This window comes from Populus euphratica, unplaced genomic scaffold (genome assembly GCF_000495115.2).
Source record: "Populus euphratica unplaced genomic scaffold, PopEup_1.0 scaffold5.1, whole genome shotgun sequence".
In the NCBI taxonomy this organism is placed as follows: Eukaryota; Viridiplantae; Streptophyta; class Magnoliopsida; order Malpighiales; family Salicaceae; genus Populus; species Populus euphratica.
In genome coordinates, this window is record NW_011499848.1 from 5390701 (window position 1) to 5412376 (window position 21676).

At 33.2% G+C, this 21676-nt stretch overlaps 3 protein-coding genes across 5 annotated transcripts; all 3 read left to right on the plus strand.

Annotated features, from left to right (window-relative positions):
• The first annotated feature begins 64 nt into the window (after positions 1-64).
• Positions 65-3859, plus strand: LOC105118791 (alpha-soluble NSF attachment protein 2-like). The gene is made up of 9 exons (XM_011016831.1): positions 65-395; positions 778-827; positions 914-986; positions 1256-1335; positions 1592-1743; positions 2300-2459; positions 2545-2592; positions 2896-2976; positions 3294-3859. Exons 1-9 carry the CDS (start codon positions 254-256, stop codon positions 3372-3374), a joined length of 867 nt encoding a protein of 288 aa, XP_011015133.1. The 5' UTR covers positions 65-253; the 3' UTR covers positions 3375-3859.
• Positions 3860-4451: 592 nt separating this feature from the next.
• On the plus strand, positions 4452-7474 carry LOC105118798 (uncharacterized). 3 transcript variants are annotated; one of them, XM_011016849.1, is made up of 4 exons: positions 4453-4733; positions 4812-4875; positions 5257-5316; positions 5456-7439. In XM_011016849.1, exon 4 carries the CDS (start codon positions 5569-5571, stop codon positions 7237-7239), a length of 1671 nt encoding a protein of 556 aa, XP_011015151.1. In that variant the 5' UTR covers positions 4453-4733; positions 4812-4875; positions 5257-5316; positions 5456-5568; the 3' UTR covers positions 7240-7439. The 3 variants fall into 3 exon arrangements, with proteins under 3 accessions (XP_011015159.1, XP_011015151.1, XP_011015144.1); XM_011016857.1 differs by lacking the exon at positions 5257-5316 and having other exon boundaries at positions 4452-4733; positions 5549-7439; XM_011016842.1 differs by lacking the exon at positions 5257-5316 and having other exon boundaries at positions 4456-4733; positions 5456-7474.
• A 7946-nt stretch (positions 7475-15420) lies between these two features.
• On the plus strand, positions 15421-16362 carry LOC105119493 (uncharacterized). Its single transcript, XM_011017641.1, has 2 exons — positions 15421-15459; positions 15754-16362. Exons 1-2 carry the CDS (start codon positions 15421-15423, stop codon positions 16360-16362), a joined length of 648 nt encoding a protein of 215 aa, XP_011015943.1.
• The last annotated feature ends 5314 nt before the right edge of the window (positions 16363-21676 follow it).

The window sequence follows — 21676 nt, forward strand, 5'->3', positions numbered from 1 at the left end:
CGAAACTATAAGGCCTGAAGTGAGACATTTAGAAATCATAAGGAGTGAATATGCTATCATTTTTTGCCCTTTCCTCTTCTTGACAAATATCATTTATCATCATCGTATCTATTTACTTTGACGATTTTTTTCTTTTCGTTAGCGTCAAGTCTCCATTTCGATTGACATTTTCCTCACCGTCCACCGATCATATTAACAATAAAACCAATACAAAAGAAAAGCGAGAGAGAGAGGTCGCTGAGGAAGTCGAAAGATGGATTTGGTAGCGAAAGGAGACGATCTCGAGAAGAAAGCAGAAAAGAAATTGAACGGTTGGGGTATTTTCGGTTCTAAATATGAAGACGCCGCCGATCTCTTCGACAAAGCTGCCAACAATTTCAAGCTCGCTAAATCCTGTATCCTTTCTGTCCCCGTTTTCTCTCTTTTTACATAATAACAAATATTAAATTAAATAATTTCTTTTTATTTCTTTATTTATTTAGGATCTTGTGACAACAACTCGGTTTATGATTTATTATTATTATGTTTTTTTTTTTTGGCATTTTGGTTAGCAATGGATATGAGTTTGCATTTTTTAGGGTTTTGATTGGATTGCTTTTTTTTGGCATTTTCGTTAGCAATGGATATGAATTTGCATTTTTTAGGGTTTTGATTGGATTGCAGTCAAATTTTTTCAATTAAATTGTCACTTAATAAGCATATAAAGTTGAGTGATATCCTCATTTGCGGTAGGCCTGTACGATTGGTTGCTCATTTTTTCTGGCAATTGTGTTTCAGGGGAAAAGGCTGGATCAACGTATGTCAAGCTGGCACAGTGTCATTTGAAGGTGTCTGTTTTGCTGTGATTGAATTAAGCACATTTTATTATATATCACTTTTTTTTAAGACATTACTGTTATCTTATGTTTTATAGTTGGATAGCAAACATGAAGCTGCCTCAGCATATGTTGATGCTGCTCATTGTTATAAGAAAACATCCACTAGTGGTATGCACCAGTGCTTGCTCTGACACAATCATTTAAGTCGATACATGAGTCTATTGCAAATACAATTTATGTTAGTGTTGGTTTGTTGGTAGTGTGCCTTTGTTATTTGAGATTGTCATGGGTTCGTGCATGCAACTGTAAGGATATTAATATTGCTTATTGATCTGTGAAATGAAATGGGGTTGTAATGTGATGGTCAAATCTGTCTTCCCCCATTTTTGTGTTCCCTGTCCATTTTGTCTCATATTTTGGAACTTCTCCTTGCGCAGAGGCAATTTCATGCTTAGTTCAGGCTGTTGACATGTTCTGTGATATAGGAAGGATCAGTATGGCTGCAAGATATCTAAAGGTATACTCTTTGCACCAATGCTGTTTTTGTACTCTTTGTTGTTTCTGTTTTTCTCTCTGTTCCTGCATTGATATGTATGTGATTGTTTTGGGTTTTACTGTGTTAATCATTTGCAACATTATCAAGCTTCAAGAATTTGATAACATGCAGTTCTCATAGTATACTAGGGATACGTTTATAAAGTTGCCATAGGTATCCATGTTGTTCTAATTTCTAATAGATATTCAAGAACCTGGATCTACCTTTTATTGTGCAGGAAGTTGCTGAGTTGTATGAGTCAGACGCAAATATTGAGAAATCTATGGAATTTTATCATAAGGCCGCTGATTTCTTCCAAAATGAAGACGTAACAACTTCTGCCAATCAATGCAACCAGAAAGTGGCAGAATTTGCTGCTCATCTAGAACAGTAAGGGTGTCTTTTTCTTTTTTGGTATTGCTTTCTTGTGTTTGAATGCTGTTACATGTCTTCATATAGGTTATATATTTCTCTTTCTCTGTCCAAATTGAACGTTGCTGCAGATATTGTTTGGTATGAAAAACTTGTAGTAAGTGTTAATAATTGAGAGTAAAGTGATGTCAATTTGTGTACACCGCTAAATGATGGAATACTGGACAGGTTGATTACCTGAGATATGAACAATCATTCTCCTTAAGTGTTTACTTTATTCGCATAAAACAACTGTATTTTGCTTTTTGTATGTGCATTTGGAAATGTTGACAGTTTTTTACACAACTCATAGCCGATCACATTCTTGCCCCCTTGCAATAGACATGGGTTAACTAGTCAGTTTTTTACACAACTCATAGCTGATCACATTCTTGCCCCTTGCAATAGACATGGGTTAACTAGTCAAAATGGGCATGATAACAAAAGATAAAAGGCCCTGATCATTTCATTTAGCTGGACTGCATGTTAGCATGGCTTTTAGAGATTTGAATAACTTCTCATTGTACTTGGTCAGATACCAGACATCAATTGACATTTATGAAGAGATAGCCCGGCAATCGCTTAAAAGTAATTTACTGAAATATGGAGTCAAAGGTCATCTTCTTAATGCTGGCATTTGCCATCTCTGCAAAGGCGATGTTGTTGCAATTACCAATGCATTGGAGCGATATCAGGTCTTAAGTTTGGCTCCCCAATTGCACCTGGATTATTTATCTCACCACTTGGATAGAATCAATAAAATTTGAATTTCTGTTGCAGGAAATGGATCCAACTTTTTCAGGAACTCGTGAATATAAATTGCTAGCGGTATGTTGTGTCCAGTGTGGAAAACTATTGTTGGTCTTTTAATGTTTCTTTTGTAATGATTTCCTTGGAATTGGTTTTGAATGTTCATAAATATACAGCTTGTTATAATAGTTTGTAAACTATAGACACAGACTCTCTCACATGCAAATATCCATTTGTGTGTTTCCACACGATTATGTATGAAATCAGAATACTTCTAAACACCCCACCACCACCACATCCATTCCTGTCTCTGTTGCTCCCTCTTGTTTTGGTGTAAAAATAGAATGCCTATGAGCAAACACATTTTTTTTCTGTTGACAGGATATTGCAGCTGCCATTGATGAGGAAGATCTTGCAAAGTTCACTGATGTTATCAAGGAATTTGATAGCATGACACCACTGGTACATTTCTCTTTATAATCCTTTAAGTGCTTTACACATCTAAAAAAATCAGTTTTCAGGTTTAGGGGTAAACTTGTATTATATCCAGGTGAAAAGCATGAAAAGGCGCAAAGCCTGTAAACTCGCCAGAAAGAACCAAGGCGGCATGCTATAAAATTAAAAAGCATAAATGTAATACAAGTTAGATCATTATATTATATAAATCTAAAATATATACGTTCCCAATTAAGATTTGATCACTAGAAAAACAAAAGAAAATATATATCTGGTATCTCAATTTGCTGATGGTGTTCGTCTTTTCCATAATTGCCGCACAGGATTCCTGGAAGACGACCCTTTTATTGAGGGTGAAAGAGAAGCTGAAAGCTAAAGAACTAGAGGAGGATGACCTCACCTAAATTTTAAGTCTCAGTCATCTGTTCTTTCGGTGAGATGTCTGTTTGGATTTGTTCACAATGTGTTCTATTAAAGTGTATCTGGTTTGGTTTTTACTTGGAGTGTGTATGCTTGCAATCGTGGACTTGAGTTTGTAGTTGTGATAAATGGTGTTTTTTGCGTCATGTGGTTCCCCCCTCAAACTAAAGGAGAAAGGGATTGGCGGGGGATAAAATCAATCTCTTCAATCAAAACCCACGTGGTCTTGCGCATACGGTGGATATGCAACAAGGACAGAAGCTGCATTGGCTTCCGTGTAGTTTTTACTTTTTAGTTGTTTCACCCATCTGATCCTGGATGCGATGATTAAGATATGCTTATTCATTAATCATGATTGTTGAGTTTGTCAATCCCTCAACCCAACATTTACTTGCGATTGCAGAAATAAACGGAGGTTGTCTACAAATAGCTGTTTGTTTTGGATTGAATCACCCATCATTACTCTCCTGATAGTTTTCCTGTTACATCCGCATGGTTATCGAAAGCTAAATGAACCGAGGAATGCTGTGTTTAACTGGTTTTTTAATCAAAACAGCAACTGACACGGCGGTTGGATCGGAAAGAGTTCGTGGAGATTTGGAATTTGAAGCCTTGAACATCCCAGCTCTGAAGTGGCATGTTGTCCCCACTTAGTCGAGTCTTTAATCGCTTGAACCAATGAAATATTAATGTGGCGTCCATGGTATGGTCTTAAAATACAAGGTCGGAATAGGCGTTGTAGGGTAGAGCTATTAATGAGGTGATCTTGTGATGTAAAACCTAACTAGGGTAGTGTGGGTTGGGTTCTTATTACCAACCGCTTCGAACGTTGGCTGGGCTAAATTTAATTATATAATGGGTTGAATCGTTATGCAATTAATTTATCTGGACAAAGTAATCGCTAGAGTTAACTTAATATTTTTTTTTAAAAAAAAAATTAAAAATACTTTGGGTTTGCAGGCCTTCTTAAATCTATAAATTAGAATATTCCAGACCGAAGTAAGTAGTTGAGATTTATTGTTTGTATTCGGTAACAAGTGGTTCGAAAATTGATTAAGAAGAGAGAGAAGCTTCCAAAACAAGAATCTTTTGACTGGTGATGATACATGACACGGGTGGATAGGATATGTGGGATATGTGCGAATGCAACCCTGCACTGGCCCCGACGTCAATCGCCACCTTGCTCCCCTGGAGACATAAACAATGGTATTTACCCTTTTACGGTTTACTAACCACAAAACGACATCGTTCAGCATTTTTCTAGGTCAAGCAAGGCAACTCTACCTCACCCACCTGGCCTGGGCAACTATATTCCTTCTTTTCTCCTTTGCAACATAAAAAAGGTACAAATCCAGCTGAACAATTGGTAAAAGTCTTATTGTTTCACTTAATCATTGAACTAACCAATCATATTTGGACAGGAAGTGCCATGAAATCAAAAGTTTCTTTCGAACTATGTTTCTGCACCAATCAATTCACCTGGTGGTAAGTCTTTGAATTTACTTTTCTTGTTTCTTGGGGTTCTTTAGATTACCTTTTAATCCTTTTCTCGTTGGTTCTTTATGTTGATGCTTTCATTCTGATTTGCGTAACTGTTTTAATTTTAGTCGTATCAATTAATTACATTCATTTCTTTATTAATTTCGATGCATCAAATCCTTGGTTGAATTGTCTAATTCAAGTTTCTGTAACAGCCCAATTAACGAAAGGACTGCCCCTTTTTTTAATGCATATCTGATTCTGGGTTTTAAGGATGGGTCATTTCTTGCTTTTGTTCCATTTTTTATTTGGGTTTTGATCGTTCTTGCTTGTATGAAATTGACAATCTTTTCTCCACTTTATATGTCGTTGCCGTTTTGTTGACGGCAAACTTTGATATTGTTCCCCTTCGGTCAGTTTCTCAATGCGTAGTTCATTATAGTCTAGGTTTGTGATATTTGTGCATATAACACACTGTTGGTATGCTGTAGAGTTTGCATTTCAGTTGAAAGATCTCTTGCTTCTTGTCATTTCACGCTACCTTTTCAGCTTCAGTTAATGAAATATCTCGTTTTCTGTTGTTTAGGTTTCAAAACATAGAGTATTTTGCGTATTGAAGTTCCCCCTCTCTGCTTTGAACATTCACTGTTTAGGTCACGGCTGTAGCTCTGATTAACAGGTCAATTTTTGAGGGTGAGAATGGCTTCAGTTAATAACGGGAACCCCAAAGATGAAATTGAGGAATGTAATGGTACTAAGGCCGGGGGTCAAATTCCTCCTCAGATTTCAGCATCTAGAAGGATGCTATTAAGCAATGAAAACTCACTGAGGAAGTCCCAAGACAGCTTAATTTCCCTTCCCAGTGGAATAAATTTTCTCAAATTTGGTTCTGCATCTGCCAAATTCAGACAGTTAGCACAGGAAAGAGACGAGTTTTCACGTTCAGTGACTTCTTCTAGTAGCCATGGTTTTCGAGAACGTATCAATGGGGTTTTTGCACGAAAGATTGATTGGGCTTCACTCATTCAAATGGGCAAAGAATGGATCAGGGACCCAATGAACATGGCCCTTTTTGTGTGGATCATTTGCGTTGCTATCTCCGGAGCAATTTTGTTCCTAGTCATGACCGGGATGTTGGACCATGCACTACCAAAGAAGTCCCAGAGAGATGTATGGTTTGAAGTCAATAATCAAATTCTAAATGCACTATTTACCCTCATGTGTCTGTATCAACATCCAAAGCGATTTTATCATCTTGTGCTTCTCTGTAGATGGAATCGAAAAGACATCTCTAGACTCAGAAAGATTTACTGCAAGAATGGGACTTATAAGCCCCATGAGTGGGCACATATGATGGTGGTTGTGGCTCTACTCCATCTTAACTGCTTTGCTCAATATGCACTTTGTGGTCTAAATTTAGGATATAGGAGATCAGGGAGACCAGCCTTAGGAGTTGGTATATGCATTTCTGTTGCAATAGCTGCACCTGCAATTGCTGGTTTATACTCCATTCTTAGCCCTCTTGGGAAGGATTATGAGTCTGAAATAGATGAGGAAGCACAGGTGCAGATTACCACTGGTGAAGGGCCAGAGAAGTTGAGGTCAAAGTCATTAGCAAAGAGATATTCATTTGCAATCAGAGATGAACAAAGAATTGCTGAGACTAGACCACAGTGGAGTGGAGGGGTACTTGATTTTTGGGATGACATTTCTATAGCGTATCTATCACTTTTCTGCTCTTTTTGTGTCTTTGGGTGGAACATGGAGAGACTCGGATTTGGGAACATGTATGTTCACATTTTAACTTTTCTCCTCTTTTGCTCGGCTCCTTTCTGGATTTTCAACTTGGCTGCTGTTAATATTGATAACGATACTGTCAGGGAAGCGTTGGGTATAACTGGAATTATTCTCTGTGCATTTGGATTACTGTACGGTGGCTTTTGGAGGATTCAAATGAGAAAGAGATTCAATTTGCCAGCTTACACATTTTGTTTCGGTGAACCAGCAGTTTCTGATTGCACTGTGTGGCTATGTTGTTGCTGGGGCTCTCTTGCTCAGGAAGTCCGAACTGGGAATTCTTACGATATTTTGGAAGATAAATTATGTCAGAAGCAAATGGAAAGTAGTAACCAGATGCCACATTCACCTTTCTCTGGCAAAGACGGTTCAAATCCAAGTTCTCCACTTGGCGAAAACTGTAGCCCATCCAGTGTTATGACATCTAATTCTCCAAGTCCGAGCATAATTTCAAAGGAGCATATGATTCCTGGGAAGCACCTTCCTATGGTGAAAGAAGAGCCTTCCAGAGGAGGTAAGGATGAGACTATGACTCCTCCTGCTCCATTATTGATAGAAAGAGAAGCCAATTAGCTGGAAAAGAAAATATATATCATTTTTATTTTGTAATTAGTCGACAATGAATGAGCTGTGAAAACTATTACATGTATTCTGGGTGTAATGCGTTGATATTCAATTGAAATCCCTCTCTTTTTTTCACACTGTTTTGCCTCTCTAAAATTTTTTATTCTGAACACCATTATTTTTCATATGGCATTAAAATCTTGTCCATAGTTTGATTTAAATTTGAAGAAAATATTTTCCATAATGAATTGTTTCCGGATAGCAACAGTATAGAAAGGGGTGCTGAGGTTCTTTGCAATGATATCTGTGCGCTTCATTTGATTGTAACTTTCTATGTTCTTATAATGGGATTCCGTGACCCAACATCTTTTCCTTGGTGAGTTGCTTGTCCTATACTTTGGCTGCTTAATTTGTTTGCTGTCTGCTTCCCGGGTTTTTGTTAGATTCACTATAGGGATGTGGAAACAGAAGTACATTGGTGCATCTAGTTTGATTGTTCGAGTGAAGGTGGTGAAAGAAGACAAGTATCGGCACATATTCATGGCATCTGGCTCCAATTTGTGAAATCTTATCAACTTAGTTCTTTTATATTTTGATAAATTAGTTTTCCTTTCAGGAAAACAAAAATATAGAGACAGAAGAGAATGCATGCCACTGTGGATAAGAGTATCTGAGCGAAGAAAAAAAACACTTGAATCTTCCGAAAAGTGAGGGTATCAATCATACCATACAAGTTAAAACATCACTTAAGGGAGCCCTTTTGTTCGGCCTCGCTCAATCCCCTTTCTGTAAAACTTAGACCGTTTTATGTTCCTCATACACCTGATTTATATGCCTTTTTTGTTTTGTGATTCACTTTCTAATTCTTTCTTCTTTTCTTGTTTGGTTGTTTTAGATTGTTTTTATTATTGTTGTTCAAAGAAAGTATAGTAGCTGACACCTTTTAGTTCAAGTTGCTGGTTAATTGACCAGGCATTACGATCCAGTTGCACCAAATTCTTTTATGCACAGAACTTAGAATTAGAAAATGTTATACTGTTATTCTGCTTAATTTGCAATATCAGTTTGATTAATCTCTATTATCCTGATGGTGTTCCTCAGTTGAAATGCTTAAAAAGGGGGTTGGATTTTCCTTAATTGCATTGCTACACCCACCCCGAATATTTCCGAAATGATACTTGCTTTTGTTTTAGATTACAAAAGATATGTTGACATCGGGGGGTCTTAATAGTAATTTACGAACTGAAATTTGTTGTTGGTGCACTGGGAGAAATGGAAAAGTCCTCGACCTTGGACATTGATGCCCGTGTGATTACCTGTTTGAGGCTGCATGCATGTTGGTTAAGTCAAACTCTTTCCGTCACAAAGTGATTAGAGATTGTCCTGCTTTCTATTTTTATTTATCCTAAAATAATTATCTGATCAAAATACTTTAATTATTTATCTTACTATAATACCCTATTGAGAGTTCGTTTACATGGAATCTACAACTAAAAAGTGGTATTTTTAAGAGTATGGATAAAAAATGGTGACATGATATTTATATTTTTAATGTATGTGAAAAGTAAAATATGATAATCTTTATCTTTTAGAGAGAGAGTATTGATTATTAGGAGATATTTCATGTTAGCTATCCCTTTGCTTCAACCAGGTTATGTGTCTTCATGTTAGCTATTCCCTTTCTTGTTACCTATTCCTTTGCTTCAACCAGGTTATGTGTCTTCATGCGGGCAGACGCATGAGCACACACGGAGATGAAGAGAGAGAGTAGTTACTTTGTCGTATAATCACTGGGATCATTAAATTATTGGTGTTGGCTTAAATTGTTAGCATGTTCCACGAGCTGGATCTGCTGTTTGATTAGGTATTGACAGATCTGTTTCTCACAGAGGTCACAATCGCGGCCAGCATTTCAAGCTGTCAATTTATCTGCCTATAATGGGGCATGCTAAAGAGCATTATGAACCTGCGATACCGTCATGGCCGAGAGTTCACTGTTCGCTTTATTGTCGATGTTGATAACTTGCATTCTCTGTATGATTATCATGGGTGTGCACCTGTAAGACCATCTTTTTCGTGGAGTTTTAATGCATGCACGTAGAACCGAACTCAGACTGCACAATCCTATTACATAATTCTGCTGTGAGTATTCACGTTGCAAAATTAAGATTGTCTGTACGATGTCTTGTCTGTGTGATTATCATGGGTCGATCTCTATGCTTCAGGACCTTGTTCTGTGTAGCTACTAGCTGGGAATTGTTCTTTCCATTCTACAGAGTACAGACCAATTCACCACCAATTTTTCAGTTGCCATGATAAAATAATATGCAGTACCCCTGGTACCATTATCGGTAGTGCCTTGACATTATGTGAAAACAATAGGAAAAGTTCGGTGCCCAAGCTTCCTGTTAACATAGTAATTATAAAGTAAGAAAGATGGTGTCGTATTGGTCGGATGAAATTCATGCTGAAAGGGGCAAGGGGATGCCGAATTCAATATGAAGTGGATGATTGTGTTTTCAAATCTCTTTCTCGACAGAAAGTGGAGTCCGTGTAATGCCACTCTCCGAGAAAAAGGCATGCGACATGGAGAAATGTGGATGCCTTCGAAGATAATTCTACAGAGAATGACTTTGTGGCAAAAATTTTAAATTCTAAGATGATTTCACCGCCAGTTAGTGGGCGTTTGGCTATGCGGCAGCAACTGTTTTTTTTTTTAATTTAATTATATAATATTTGGTTATAAGTTGTGGTTGTGTTTTGATACATAGAACCCATAAAAAATAAGGTAAAATCATAGATTTAGCTGAAGCAATTTCTTCTGTCTTTTTCTACTGTGTCTTTGTATAATGGAGAGTAAAATTTCACTGTTCATTTTTATGGTTTTGGTTTGTTGAGATCCAAAGTTAAATGCATTGAATTAGATTTGATAAAAAAAAAATTAATTTTTATTTTTTAATTGTTGCCTTTTTCTACTATGTCTTTGTATAATGAAGAGTAAAACTTCACTGTTCATGTGAATAGTAGAGTCACTCTTTATGGTTTTGGTTTGTTCAGGTTCAAAGTTAAATGTATTGAACTAGATTTGATCCAAAAAAAATTAATTTTTATTTTTTAATTGTGTTTTATTAAAAAAATTAGAAGGAGATCGCTTGATGATATAATGTTTACAGAATTTGATTGCAATCCTAATTTTATTCTTGTCGGGTCCGACTTGGGTAAAAATTTTAATTTTAATTTTTAATTACATTTTATTTGAAAAATTAGAAGGAGATCGCTTGATGATATAATGTTTACAGAATTTGATCGCAATCCCAATTTTATTCTTGTCGGGTCCGACTTGGTTAAAAATTTTAATTTTAATTTTTAATTACATTTTATTTGAAAAATTAGAAGAAGATTGTTTGATGACATAGTATTTGCAGAATTCGATCGCAATCCCAATTTTATTCTTGCGGGGTCTAACCTAGTTAAAAAAATTTAATTTTTATTTTTATTTTTAATTGTGTTTTATTAAAAAAATTAGAAGGATATCTCTTAATGACGTAGCATTTACAGAATTTGATCACAAACTCAATTTTATTTGTGGTGATATCTTACCTAATGTTGTTACACGTTTAAAAGACCATGAAAAATATAGTCTTTATTGAATAGATTTTATTGAATAGATTTTGTACATTATGAAATTGTACATAATTTAATGAAACAATAAAAAATATTTAATATCAATATTATTTATTTCATTATATAATAACAATAGTTAAGTCTACAATATTTAAATTAAAAATTATTAATATTAATAAATATTTTTTTAATTATTTTATAACCTCAATTTGAAAAACATTCTTTTAACCAAACAACACTCTTTTTTTTTATTTTTGTTGCGTTGGTTTTGTAACGGTTTGTTTTGATGTTTTAAATATATTTTTTAAAAAATAATTTTTTATTTTTTTATTTTAAATTAATTTTTAAAAATAAAATAAAATTAAGCAGGCAATGTGATTTTTCTTACTTTTAAAAATCTATTTAAAAGGGTGTAAAATGGACAGGACGAAAAGTCATCCAAAAGGGAAATATTATTATAATTATAATTGTTAACGTTTATTTTTTTATTTTTACTAGAATCATCTTCCATGCTTATATTTTTCCTAGTCTTGTAAAAATTATAATGATTTTATATTATTTCAAGTATAATTTAAATAACCTTTTTCATATAAAAAAAATAAGGTTCTTAATGATTGTATAAACAATCAAACAGAGAAAAATAGAAGAAGATGGACACTTGAGTATTTAATTCGAAAGAAAATACAAAGATTATGCACTCTTGATAAACATGTCGTTATGCTACGTGTCAATCCAATCTAACGATCATGTTAGCATAAATAGACGGAACTTAACAGCAACACTTAAATCAGTAAAAATTTAAAAATTTATGCAATTGAATAACAAATATAAAAATAGAAACAATTTAAAAGTCCATGTAATAAAAATACCATCAAGCCGTTGAAATTTATTGAGAAATAAATGGCTACAGGAAGAGCACTGGGAGTTGAAATTCCGAAAGCAAGAGGGTAGTGATAGAGTGGGAGGGGTAGCAACTAGCTGCTAGCCTATGGGTAATCAATAGGTAGGTAAAAATGGGGTGAGCAAAATCTTCAAGTGGAAAGGAAGTTGAATGTCCAAATGCCACCTAGCATAAACGTACCTCCGTGGGAGGCCGGCCGGGGGCCTTGATAGAGTCACACCTACCTGTATTTTCTCTAATAATAGTCTCCTCTTCTAGCTATGGTCCGAACCTCTTGTAGGAAGAAGGTGAAGTTAGCGTTTGGGAGTCTTTTTTTTTAATATTTTTGAAATTTTTGAAATGTTTTTATTTTTTATTTTAAAATAATATTTTTTTAATATTTTTAAATTATTTTAATATATTAATTTCAAAAATAATTTTTAAAAAATAAAAAAATATTATTAATATAAAAAATACTTTAAAAAAAATTATAACTACATTTCCAAACATATTCAAAAACTATAAATGACGGTAATAGTTTTGAAAAATATAATTTAACTCAAAAAAATTTAAATTTATTTTTAAAAAATTAATTAAAGTTTTATAAATTTTAAAGTTATTAAAAATTTATATAATTATTAAATTTAATATATATAAAATTAATTAAGATATATATAAATTAATATAAATATTCAATTAATTAAAAAAAAAGTGGAGACCATGCATTATGACGTCTTCATGCACTTCCATCTGCCCTCGTGCTGTCTCTATCCTTTTCTTCTACTGTTCCTTTCCTCTTAAATTCCTGCTAGATGCACGTTTACTGGTCGATGTAAGCTTTTTTGGTTTCCATGGCTACCTAGGATCTGAGCCCTTGACAGTCGAACAAACATTACCAATCAGGCTAAACGTCCAGGACTACCCTCGAATAAATCTATTCTTGGATAATATCTAGGTGTGAAAAACCAGCGCAATTTTCCCAGTGAATCCAATAAAAAAGTGAAACCAGTTCGTTTGTGCCAAATTGCCTGTTCTCCGAGCACCCATCAGCATGGTTAGCTTGCAAGACCTCTTTGAACATGAGCTCCCTCTTGGACATTTCCTAAACTAATCCTGTTTCAGACCTAAAGCCATTAGTGTTATCGGTGGCAGTTGTACATGCTGTCTCCTGTCTAGCATCAGAATTTGTTTGCTAAGAACATCCCATTTTGTAATCTCTGCTGTGGAGGACAGAAGCCATTATTGCCTTGAATTTACTAGCCAAGGACCCATGTTTCTTTTCGGATAAGAGGTCGTTTGCACTTGAAACTGGCAGTGAATAGCGATGGATGGACATATTCTCCAAAGCATTTTTCCTTGTAATTTCTCTTCGTTCTGGGGAAAGTTTCTGACCTGCAGCTCTAGCCAATGGCCCACCCTTTCCGATTGTGATTTCTTCTTTTTGATCAATCAAAGTCTTCCTCCATACTGTATAAGCTTTGGAATTCCCTCTGCTTAGCCTTCAGTGACGGGCAATTCAAAGTTTCATGTGTTAGTGCAATGCCTATACACAGCAGTTGACAAGGCTCTTCACGTCTCCCGTTATGGGCAGAACAGTTGATTAAATCAAATCATTAAATAAGAAAATAAATATCAATCCATAGTTTATGGTCTTTTGAATGGCCCATATTGTGCGAGGATGCTTAATTAATAGTTATGATAATTCTTCAGAAATTACAATTGCCGTAGGAATTCTTCTTCTTCTTCTTTTCTTTATCCAGGATATTGCCATATGATTAGGAATTCCATTAATTAATCAAATGAAAATAATCGTAACCATTTCTCAGTGTCCTTGTTAAATCAATTTCTTACAGACCACTAAAAACCTAGCAGGTCAAAAGCTCATTTAAGACCGGCGTTTTTTTATTAAATTTTAATTTTATTAAGTAAATTAATTTTTTAATATTTTTAAATTATTTTGACATATTGATAATGAAATTAATTTTTTTAAAAAAATAAAAATATATTATTTTAATATATTTTAAATAAAAAATACTTTAAAAAATATTTTCAGCAATAGTTTCGAATATTAAAAAAAAAAGGTTGCAACCTCCCAAGAAGTCATCCTCGCATTGATAATCAGCGGCCATTGTGGACCCAATAAGATAAGCATATGAAGGTTGAAAAGTAAAACTAAAGACCTTGTTTTCAAGCGGGTGCATTAATTTTTATTTTATTTTGTTTGAATTTAATAAGGCCGGTGAAGCTGGGAATCTTTCCGTCCACAGGGGCATGTTTTTAAGATCGGTTTTCATCAAGATTGTTTCTCTTTTCAATCAGATTTCAAATATAACAAAATTGATATATTTATATAAAATTATTTTCCACAAGACTGTCTAAAACCCGAGACCTTCAAGGAAATTCTGTAAAAAAAAAAAACCATTTACTGATAATTTTAACCTATAGAGTTGGAACACAACTTGTTACTTAATCTATTGATTGTATATCTTTTTATGCTAATGTCTGCCTTTTTCCCAAAGTCATTTGCTACTGTTCTTGACATTTCAATCTTTACCAAAGGTCTTCCATGAGAAAAATCAATGATATCACATCGTTAATGCTTGTAATTCTACATTCTTGGAATTCTAAATTCAATACCTTATCTTTAAATAATTTTAAACAAATTACTATATAGTTTATCTTTTATTTTCTGGTCACAGATAGAAATATATAGTCAGCAGTCAATAGTCAAATAAAGAATTATCATAAAAGCTGATACGAAAATAATTTTTTTTTTTTTTGGAATGAGATATCTTGAAAAAATAAAGGGTTATGAAAATAAATTATTTTTTTTCGGAATGAGATATCTTGAAAAAATAAAGGGTTGGGACTCGATACTACCAAAGCAAAGCCGATTGGTAGGTAATATATAAATTTTTTTTGGAGAAATTAGTATATAATTTACTAGATTTGTATTAATTCTGAGTTTAAGTGTTTTTCTCTCACCCAATTAATATTTCAAAATGTGCACCTGTCTGCCAAACGCAGTTAATGCAATCCCCCTCACCCAATTAATATTTCAAAATTTGCACCAATCTGTCTGCCAAACGCAGTTAATGCAATCCCTCACAAATTAATTAAAACCCAATCAGAGGTCAAAAAAGTTGGCTTGACTAACTTGTCTTCGCCGCTTCGTCGCTTACCTGTCCTTGGCGGGTCCAGGAAAACACATTAGGCCCGATTTACCATAATCATTTACCAATCATTTCACGCCACGTAATCTGTTGAAGTGATGTTGCAAGATTATATTTTAGCCCCTACAAATTCAGGAGTATTTCACTTCGGCTTCTGTAGTAGTAATGCTTTCAGTATCAATCTTGAAGCCTCCAAAAACTACAATATGCTCCCTGATCTATCTACAATATGCTCCTCTATCTTTTATTCTTCTATTAAATTGACAATTTTTAATTTTTATTTGAAGGATTAAATTTGTTATATCGAACTATTTTGCAAAACATACAGTGAGAATTCATATTATTTAGTAAAAAAAATATATAAAATATGAACCTCGCCATTTTTTAATAAAACAAAATATGTATCCCGAATATTCGAACATCAATAGAGCATTTAGATAGATCGTGGATGCATTTATGATACAGTGAGCTTTTGTATCAATAACCTGTTAGTGTTTTTTGAAGCTAGTTGAAATGACAATTTCGTCCAATCCAGATTTTCTTAATGTTCAAGTACTGGATTGCTTCTGAATTACGTGTGGTTGATATTGATAATAGTAAGACAATAAAGATCAAAATGTAATATATCTAAATAAATAAGGATTGAGACGTAGTTTACCATATATTCCCTCTCTTAACTTGAAATCACCAAACCACCCTCACAAAGCAATCAGAAGGACAGAAATACCCTTACAAACCCACAACACGTAAAAGCACAGAGTCAGGATCTAATCCATATCCGTCTCTGTATATAAGGCCCCGCGGCCTCCCTGGCAAGCTCAATCGGTTATCTTTTCTCTCTGGTAGCTGTTTCTTCTAAGCAAAACTACCCCCGTCCTCCTCCTCTATCAGCTGCATTCAGCACTTTCCCAAGAACTGGCTAACTCACAAGAAGTTCTGGCAGAAATCACTGCACCAAAGCTACCAACATCGACAAAAAAGAACCAAGACGTGGTTCTTGCTTTCTATGAAGCCTTAAAGTCACGTGACGTGGACACGGTACACAAGATCCTAGCCAACGATCTTGAGTGGTGGTTCCATGGCCCGCCGTCTCACCAGTTTATGATGCGCCTTCTTACTGGTGAAAAAAAAGACAACGACGTGCCGTTTGAATTCTCCCCTATCTCCATCACCTCTTTTGGGAACCTTGTGGTTGTTGAAGGGTGTAATACAAGCCGTTCCATTTCCTGGGTGCACGCTTGGACTGTTACCGATGGGATAATTACCCAGGTTAGAGAGTACTTCAATACTTCTCTTACTGTTACTCGTCTTGGAAATCAATCACAACCGTCAGATTTTAAGACAAATTCATCATCAACGGGCGAGATATCTCTGTTGCATTGCCCATCCATCTGGGAGAGCACCCTATCCAATCGGGTCGGTAAGTCCGTGCCGGGTTTGGTTCTGGCTATTTGAGCGGACTCTGTTCAGGTGCATCCGGGAGTATTGTAATATACATGTAGTTTGGAATAAATAGGGTGCACACGTGTGTGTCTTGCGTGTCAAGAGAGATGTGAGTCTCTTAGGTCTTGTTTGGTTTGTATTGGTTTGGTTTTGATTGTTGAAGCTGTGTGTGTGAAAATAGTAGGAGTCGGCCTAGATGGGGAGACCTATTTGGTTTACACTGCATTTCCCTGTAATTTGGTATTTTAATCGTGCAATAAAGATGTGGTACTGCGATTTTCTTATTTTAACCTTTATTCTTGTTCTAATTTTAATTCTGTGGATCATAGCCTTTTCCCGTTCGTGACTTGGTCAAAATCACGGCACTAGTGTTGAAAATTGTGCTATTTCTAGTTTTTAGCCCTTTAGCCTTTTGAAATGATTTTTTTTTTCTCATAGGCATGCTGTGGTTGCGTTAGCACGGATTTTTAGTAAATTTTAAATTAATTTTGTCTTTTTAATTGTTTTAATTTATTAATATCAAAAATATATTTTAAATATTATTTTAATATATTTACAGACACAAAGCACACGAAAGCAGAAGCCTTGGAGGAGAGGATGAAGAAGATTTTGATGAAGGTGGAGAAGCAGGGCAGGAGTGTTTTGTTTTGAACGATGTTTGCTGGTACGATGTTGAATTTAAGATTTGGTCAGCATCGTTTGGAGGGGCAGCGGGTCTCCAAAGTCCAAACAACCCGTAAGATGCAATTGAACGCGTCATCCATCGGTGCGCCTTTATCGTTTATCACAAGCAAATTTTCTGTCCTAGTTCTCGGCAAAAATATATGGGAATTCATCAAACTATATATATATTAATTCTCTGAGATTCTAAAATTAATCATCATCAGGTAGACTTTCAATAATTCTAAAATTTATAGTACTCAAACTGCTTTAAAAATTAAATTTAAAATTTGATTAATTAAATTACACCCTTTTAAAGTTCATTAATATCTCTTATTCTTTTTAACAGAAAAAATATTCCAACCAGCTTTGGTTCGTCTAGGCTGAATCCTTTGGAATTTACGTTCCAGAAAAATATTTTGTTGCAACGTGTATAGGAGCATGGAGAAGTTAAGCATCCGAATCTAAATGCTGGCATCAATCTACCAAGGGGGGTTACCATCTCTGTTTTTAGCTAGCAAACTTGAACGCATATAATCTAGAGTCTGTTGAAAATGTAGTTGAATTCTGAAGAAAAATTATATCAGTCAAGACAAAAAGATAATTGTTCAGTAGTATAAAATTATCGAAGATTTGTATAAAAGTTACAGGAACAATAATGCCTTTTTTTTCCAATTAGCGAGCCATGATTAATCTGAAAAAAGGTATTTGAGCTTCATTTCACTTACTAAGAGGGTATTTGATGGTGTAGTAATAGTTGTTTTTTAAAAATTTTATTATTTAAAAATATATCATAATATTATTTAAAAAATGTTAAGCGAGGTTAAATTTCTTCGCATAAAATTTCAAGAGTATATATCTCTGATATCAATAAAATATATTCAGTAAAATTCAATAATTTTTTCTTGGATACCGAACTTAAGACTTAAACTTGAAAAACTGGAAAAAAAATAATAAACCTCCTCTTGATATGCTTTTTTGACTAGCTGGAACTTTACTCCGCATGGTTCGGAGGTGTTTTGCGCGCGTCCACACGCATGCATTTGTTAGAGAAATGGAGTGGAAACAGCACATTTCTTGTCATTTTATAATTATTAAAAATCAGACGGCTTATTTTGCCGGGAGCACGGTCGGACACGATGTGTAACAGCTAATAGTTTCAAACTACACGGAGAGAGTAGGCCCGTTGTATCATAAACGTGCACACCCGTATCAAGCATTTTGGGACACCATTATCGAATTATTTTTATTTTTATTTTTATTTTTGGGATTCATAAACAGATCAATCATGATCACATCAAAGTAGTGGACAGAACAAGAAGTGGGTCCACGTATCCTGCAAGATTTTAACTCTCTTCCCCCCGGCCAGGCTCCATAGGCTTCAATTTTTTACTTTCTTTTTGTAATGGTGGGGCATACAAAAGGAATTGACCGCAGTTTGTTTCTGCGGTCCAAACATAATTTTGAGAAAAAAAAATTATTTTTTAAATATTTTAATGAATTGTTATAGGAAATGAATTTTAAAAAATAAATTTTATATTATTTTAATTTTTTAATAATTTTTTTAAAAAAATAATTATTATTACAATATCAAAAAACTTTTCTACCTCCATGCTTTTAAGATTTTTTAAATTTTTTTAGGTTTAAATTAATTTTTTATTAATTTGATATACTTATATCATAAATGAATTTTTAAAAAATAAAAAATATATTATTTTAATATATTTAAAAAAAAAAACTTAAAAAATTAATCAACTCTAAAAAACAAATTAAATCTATTATATTTTAAACATGGTATGTAAAGATGATACGGTTACTTTTTAAAATATTTTTTATTTTAAAAATTTATTAAAATAATGTTTTTTATTATTTTTTATATTAATATATTAAAATATTAATTAAAAATAAAAAATAAAATTTTAAAATATAATATCAAACACACCAAACATGTTATACGAGCATTTCACCATGTTCGATAATCCAAAGATAGAGGGAATCCAAGACTGCTTTTTAATAAGATCTTTACCATTAGACGCCTGTTTGCGGTAATTAGGAGCTTAATAGGCGAGAGACTAGGCAACAGGATTGTCCTTCCCAAATCTTTAAATCATCATCACGTCTCTCCTGAAGCTTGAACTTTGTTTCTCATGATTACACATCTTAGTTACTGGGACGTAAAAACTGTAAAATTATAACTGAATTCACATAGCATTTTCTTTTAAATTATAAGAAAATATTGTAGTTGTGCATGATGTGATAAATTAATAAATTAAGCACCCTTGTGTATAATTAACATGAGCACCTCAATAATTGATTTTTTAAAAATTTATGATTCTTTGGATTAGTTTTCACGGGTAGAACTAGATGATTTGAATTTGATTGTTAGATAAATAATTTAATATTATTTTCATATATATTTAAATAAAAAATATCTTAAAAAATAATTTACATACAAATATGTACTAAGTTGATTTCCAAAATTAAATTCTAACAAATAAAACAAAGTAGTATAATTCATTGTATTAACTATAATTAAATGACATCAATTTTTCATTGATAGTGCAATCCATAGTGAAAACATTAATATTTTTATTTTTATTATTTTTTGTTTTTGTTTTTGTTTTTTTACTATTCAATTATTTTTTCCTTTTAATCTAGTTTGTTAATATTAATTTTTTTTATATTTAGTTATTAAATTTTCATGACACGAATATCAAATTTGATATAGTAACTTTGCTTGATGGGTTAATCTAGTTAATTTAGATTGTTTTCTTTTTTTTCATTATTTTTTTCTTCATATAGGTTTTCATTCCTTTGTTTTTTTTAATTGATCTTTTTTTTTTAATTTAGTTTATTAATATTTTATTTTATTTAATCATCACACTCTCATGACACGAATCATTAGTTTAACGGGTTAACCTGCTTTGACGAGTTAACCCGGTTAATTCTATTTTTTTTTTTTTCAATTAGTTTTTTCTTTCAATTTTTTCTTTCAATATTATAACTATAATAAAAAAAAGGTCGACCTTTTATTATGAATTGTACTATGCAAATCTATAGTGAGAGGTAAATGTTTTTTTATTTTTTTAGGGTTTTTTTATTTTTTTAATTAATATTTTTTATATAGTTTGTTAATATTATATATTTTTTTCATCTAATATCACAGTCTTATGATACAGATTTCAAGTTTGCCGGATTAACCTAACTTGGCCGGTTGACACATTTGATTCAATTTTTTTCTTTTTCTTAATTAGTTTTTTTTCTAATTTTATATTTTAGTATCGATTTTATTAGAAAATAAATCTTATGATTTGTTTTGTTTGTTTTTCATTAGATCATCGTAATTTTATGAGGGGATTTTATTGTACCCCTTCTCACAAAGCAATATTAATTAGAATAGTGTTTTACTTTATTTTTTCCTTTCAATAAATTTTTTTTGTTTAATTTTAGTTTTTAATATTAATTTTTTTATTTAGTTGTCACACTTTCATGATACGATCTTGTAACCAGATTCACATTTAAAGCTTTTGGGTTTACTGTTACAGTTAAATCTAAGATTTTTAGACTTGATGTTACAATTAGACTCACTTAAACTTGAACTTGAGTAATTCAAGTTTAATATTATTATTTGTATTAAAAATATTATTATTTTTGTTATAATAAATATTGTTAATATAATAATTAATAAAAGTGTTTATTTTAAATGTAAACATTGGATGCCCTGTACGGCGCTTTGTTGTGCATTGTATGGTGACATGTGATGGTGTGCCAGAACTCACATCATGCCTTTATTTTTGTCGCCTGGTTTATGAAGGCTCATGAATGTGGACACAATGATTAAGTGAAACGCAGATTAAGCAGATCAGAACTTGATTTTTTCTCCCTTATCTTAATAATTAACAACTAGTTGTGACGACATAATCGTAGGCAATACACATAATGGTTCTGATGGCATAGAGTCCAATACTCCAACTCAACACGTATCTGGTCGCGTATAAGACCCGAAAATCTCGTCCAAGAAAACACTTGTTTGCTTGTTGGCAGACGAGGACAATTAAACCGTTCCGATTTATTTACACGGTTGAATAATCTGGTTTGATTTTTCTAACGCTTGGTTAAATTCAAACTCATTCAAGGACTTCAGTAAGGATAGCTTTCTAATTTTAATTTGCAAAGGTGTAGTATATTGGTTTGGACGTTTGGAAGCCCTTGCACACCTGATGATACGAAGGCAGCATTATCATACTTCCTGTGATTGAAGTTTTCTTCTTTCTTCTTTGGATTGTCTTTGGTGTTATAATAACAATTATTTTTAAATATTTTTTATGTAAAAATGTATGGAAATAATATTTTTTAAAATTTACTTTTTAATATCAACATATTATAACAATAAAAAATAAAATAAAACTTTTGAAGTCACACGGAGAGCCATGTTTACAAACAAGCTCTTATTTGAAAACTAAATGGCAAAAATATTTAAAAGCTATTGCTATTGTTTTTGTGCAAGTAGTCGCCTTCTTGTCCATCAAAATTCAAGCTCATGGGAATTAGGTTTCCTATAAAAATTCGGAGAATTCTTCCATAGATGCTTTTTTTCCCCCTCAAAAAAAGATAAATATTTATTAGAGAAAAGACCAGGTAAAAAAAATAAAAAAAGAGGCAGGGG